Genomic DNA, 4,743 nt, shown 5'->3' on the forward strand with positions numbered 1-4,743 from the left:
TCAGGCTCAGAGAGCAGATGTCCCAAGAGGGAACAGAGCCGACAATTCTGAGAGGTCCCTTGATACTTGCGGAGGGCGCCTGCCGAGAGACCTTTCCGAATCCTCGAATTTGGGGATGCACGCAACAGCCTGTAATGCCCCCCAGGAACGTGCAGGTGCAAAGCAAAACGGAAACATTAGTGACCCTGGAATAAGTCAGACACGAAAGGACACCCTGTCATGAGACACCACCCCTGGCAGGCGCTCCAGCAGGTGACGCTGTTTTCCAGAAAGAAGCCACATTTTGTTCCTTTCACCAGGTGCCTGGGATACCCACCCCCTACGTCTTTCTCAGAATGGACTGGTGGTTTTAATTAAAAAAAAGCTTTTTTAATGTTTGTTTAATTTTGAGAGAGTGTGAGCCGGGGAGGGGCAGAGAGAGAGGGAGACACAGAATCCAAAGCAGCCCCAGGCTCCGAGCTGTCAGTACNATCTTTCTCAGAATGGACTGGTGGTTTTAATTAAAAAAAAAAGCTTTTTTAATGTTTGTTTAATTTTGAGAGAGTGTGAGCCGGGGAGGGGCAGAGAGAGAGGGAGACACAGAATCCAAAGCAGCCCCAGGCTCCGAGCTGTCAGTACAGGGCCCGACACAGGGCTGGAACCCATAGGTCGTGAGATCACCACCTGAGCCGAAGCCAGACCCTTAACTGACTGAGCCCCCCAAGCATCCCAGAATGCACTGCCGTGTTAAGTACATCAGATACCTACCTGCCAAGTCCTTGGGACTTGGTGCTGCCCTTGGCTCTGCACTTGGGCAAGCAGGGTGGCGCTCTCCCAGGAGGGTGCCCCGTCTCAGGAAGATGCACACCTGTGCAGCACAGCGCACCTGTGCCATGAGGCTGGTGGGAGACGGGCCGGGCCCAGCCTGCTCCTGCTCTGAAAACAGAGAGAGGGGGCGAGAAGCCGGGGAACATAATAGATCCTGGAAACCTCATTTAGGATCATTCTTTTTCAGGTTGTTTTTTGTTTGTTTGTTTTTAACGCTATGCTTTTAAGTTATAGCAAGCGTCAGATTTCTGCTGTTCTTTGGTCTGTTGTTTCAGGAATGGGGTCTTTTGCACTGAGTCTCACAGGGGCACTGCCCCTCCCCCTTGCACGTGACCGGGATGGGCTGCTGGCCATTGGTCTCCTCGTGACCCCTCAGCACCCATATACACCCACCATGGCACGGGGACTGTGTCCAGGCTTGGTCCCTGGGACACAGACACACAGAGATGGCCCACAGTGGTGGTGAGCCCGCGGATGGCAGTGTCCTAAAGAGAAGGTCTTTCATCCTTCTGGAGAGATCTATGCTGCCTCAAGTGCTGCTCCTTTCTGGGGCTGGCTATGGGGTTTTCCCTATGGGTTTCAGGGACTAAATCCTTCCTGTTTTAGACTGAGGTGTAACAGACACAGTAAAATGCTCACAGCTTCCCGTGCAGCATGGTGGGGCGTGTGCATACGTCTGTGTGACCACCATCCTCGGGTGTTTCGGACTCACCCCCAGAAGGCTCTCTCAAGAGCCTGCCGGGGCACCGTCCCACCTCCCACCCCAGGCAGCCCCCAGTCTCAGGGCTGTCACTGTGGAGTTGTTTGCCCGCCCTTGAACTTCCCATCAGTGCGTCTGGCTTCATTTGGTCAGCATGCCAGCTGTGACAGTCACCCTGGAACATTCTAGAAATGTACCTCTAGAAAGCTGAGGAAGGGTCCTGAAGGCTGCTACGCCCCGACCCCTTCGCGCCTTTCTGTGAGCTAGGTGGAAGCTCACACCCGCCTGTCCCGTCTGCCCAGAAGCATTCCAGAAGCTCCAGGCACATCTTCTGCGTGTCTCTTTGCAGGCCATCTACAAGATGGTGTCCTCTGTGATGAAAATGCCAGAGGATGAGTCCACCCCAGAGAAACGGACGGACAAGATCTTTCGGCAGATGGACACTAACAATGACGGTAAGGAGTGTGTGTGTGTGTGTGTGTGTGTGTGTGCGCGCGCACGCGTGTGCGCACGCGCATCTGTGCGACCCACACAGCTGTGCTGAGGGAAGAGGCAGGATTCAGAGTCAGGGAGACTCGGTCCTGCATTCTGGGTCTGTCCTCCAGGCATGACCTGTTCCCTCGTGGGCCATAGTGTCCTTGCTTCTAAAGTGAGGGAGACTGTCAGTCCCATGGGCGTGTCCCAGGGACGGGGAGGCACCCGGGGGGCAGGTGCATCAAGGGTCCCGGATGGTGGGAAGCTGGGACGCGGGTTGTGCTCTGCTTTGCTGTCATCCTGCGCTGAGGAGCCGCGGCAGGGTCCCCCACACACTGGTGGGGACCGATGGGCAGTGGTGGTGGCAGTACAGGGACCCGCACCTCGGCACTGCGGTTCGGTAGGCTCCACGCAGGGGGAGGGTGCTCTGCAAGGGCGGGTCCATGCCTCTTGCCGGCTCTGCCCAGCGCAGTGCCACAGCCAGGTCTCATGTGCTTTTGGAGGATAAAGAAATGGGACATTTAGAAAAGAAAAAGAAACTGGCCCTGGGTCATCCTGAAAGTTAAAAATAAGCGGACGCATGAAGCAGAGCTCGCTGAGGTCTCAAGTGCTCCCAGCACATGAGCCCAAGGACCGAGCCAGCCCAGGGACACGGTTTCCGGTGTGAGCACCGGCGGCAGAGAGCACATTGGACATGTCGGACGGCAAGGGGACGGTTCCCAAAATGCGTCCGCATGTAAAACAGGACCGCCTTGTGCCTGGCATTGCCCCGGTGCTGATTTAAAACCTGTCTTTCACCCCCTAGGGCAGCAGGCACAGGCTCCAGATGCCCACAGACCCCCACGGCGTCTTGGCCGCCCGAGCCTTGCTTTCCTCCTCTGTGACATGGGGATGATGGATTCAGGCTCAGGCGTTGGGAGGATTCAATGGGACGATGCCCAGGAAAGCTCTTAGCGCTGCCCTTGGGCCCCTATCTCCCCCTTTCCCCGTCCCCGACCGGACCCACCCACCTCCCCCACGGGGACCCATCCACCCGTTTTGGGGGGTCCGCTGTGCCTGCACCTGCGCCTTCCCTGCTTGCTGGTGAGCCTGAGTCCCTGCACCACGGACAGGGCACCTCTGTGAGCCCGTGTTCGTCTGTCCCTGGGCCTTGGGAAGGGAAGGAAGAGTGGACGTTGGAGAGAGAAGGGCAAAAGCAGGGGTGCCCAGCCCTCAAGCCCGCGGGGCCCTGCACTTTGTCTCCTTTCCCTGCCACCCCAGGGGTAGGGGGGCCCACAGGACTTCTCCAGCACCTCCCGCCCCCCGCCCGGCCGTACATGTGAGCTGGGACTGGCCGAGTGCCAGGAACACCGTCACCGCTGCCGGACGGACCCAGAGACACAGATCATGCTCAGGACCCCCCAGAGCCCCCGAGGGACCCCCCCCAGCCCCTCCCCCACCGTNGTAAAACCCAGTAGTCCCTCAGTGTGAGCAGGGGGAGGGCTTCTCCTTTGAAGGGGGTGCTTCCCAGCCCAACCTTGAGCCTGGAGGCTGTGCGGTCTTCCGAGGGGCCTGCCTGCCCCCTACTTGGGGCCCGCAGGAGGGAGTGCTCCCCTCCGGCGGGGGCGGGGGCGCCTGGACCCTCGCCTCCGGACCCCTCCCCTGGCTTCCTGGCAGCAGGTCACGGAGCGTGTCCTCCAGGCCAGGCCGGGGCCGGGGGCCCGGGGGACGTGGAAGAGTCTGTAGCCTGCCCGAGGCTCCTTACTCTCTTCACCGCTGTGCCGCCCGCTAAATGTCCCCGCGGCACCGCGGCACACTCCCCAAGGACAAGGCACCAGAAGCCAGCCTCAAGCCTGCGCCCTGGGGGAGGCGGGCACGTGTGTGTCACGGTTTCTCTGGAACTCATTTAGGTTTTCAAACCCACTTTCTGTCGATCCCAGCGGGCGGGGTGGGTGGTATGGGAGGGACAGAGGATGAGGGAGGGCCGGCTGGACGCTTGGCACGGCGGGTCTCCTCGAGTCCCCACCCTGGCCTACAGCAGCAAGAAGGGGGTCTGCCAGCGGAAGCTGGGGCAGTGCCTGGGGGCCCCCGGCGGCCCTCCACCCGGCCGGACGCACTCCCCTCAGCTCTGGAGTAGGTATGGGTGAGAGGCAGAGCCCGTGTTCTTTCTGGACAATTCATGGCTTGCTTACGTAAAGCCTGGGTGACTTCTGAAAGGATTTAAATTGCCCCACAAGCCACAGCTCGTGCCTTACCGGGCATGCCCTTTAAGTTGCCCAGTGCTTTGCAGTGCGCAGTGAAAGCAAAAAGAGTTTCCAGAAACACCTGTCAAGTGAGCAGAGCCTCCCCTGGGTCCAGCCTCAGGAAGGTGCAAGGCTTAGACCGAGGGGGCATCCCTGAGCCCGGAGCCGGCTCCCCAGCCTCTGGAAGCCCGAGGAACCGTGAGCATCGGCTCACCCTCTGTCTCCTCTCTCCCGTCCCACAGGCAAACTGTCCCTGGAAGAGTTCATTAAAGGTGCCAAGAGCGACCCCTCCATCGTCCGCTTGTTACAGTGCGACCCCAGCAGCGCCAGTCAGTTCTGAGGGACCCGGCGCACGGAAGGTTGCAGAGAAACACAGGCTTGGCTCGCCGTTTAAGCTTTGCTTGCAAAAGTGGATGCCTCCTCCATCATTCCCGCTCTGCCGGCCGGGGGTGGGGGGGCCCAGGCGACACGCGGCACCTCCCCCACCCGGCCTCCTCCTGCCCCTCCCCCCACGCCCGGCCCCCAGGGCGCCCCCCGGGG

At 60.1% G+C, this 4,743-nt stretch overlaps 1 protein-coding gene across 2 annotated transcripts in view; it reads left to right on the forward strand.

Annotated features, from left to right (window-relative positions):
* Positions 1-4,743, forward strand: part of HPCAL1 (hippocalcin like 1) — a 113,995-nt gene extending 109,252 nt beyond the window's left edge. For both annotated transcript variants that reach the window (XM_077750960.1, XM_077750961.1), the window contains exons 4-5: positions 1,857-1,962; positions 4,446-4,743. In XM_077750960.1, the coding sequence (XP_077607086.1) occupies positions 1,857-1,962; positions 4,446-4,543 (204 nt within the window). In that variant the 3' untranslated portion in view covers positions 4,544-4,743. The remainder of the gene's footprint in view (positions 1-1,856; positions 1,963-4,445) is intronic.

Source organism: Crocuta crocuta, unplaced genomic scaffold (assembly GCF_008692635.1).
Source record: "Crocuta crocuta isolate KB4526 unplaced genomic scaffold, BGI_CrCroc_1.0 scaffold129, whole genome shotgun sequence".
NCBI lineage: Eukaryota > Metazoa > Chordata > Mammalia > Carnivora > Hyaenidae > Crocuta > Crocuta crocuta.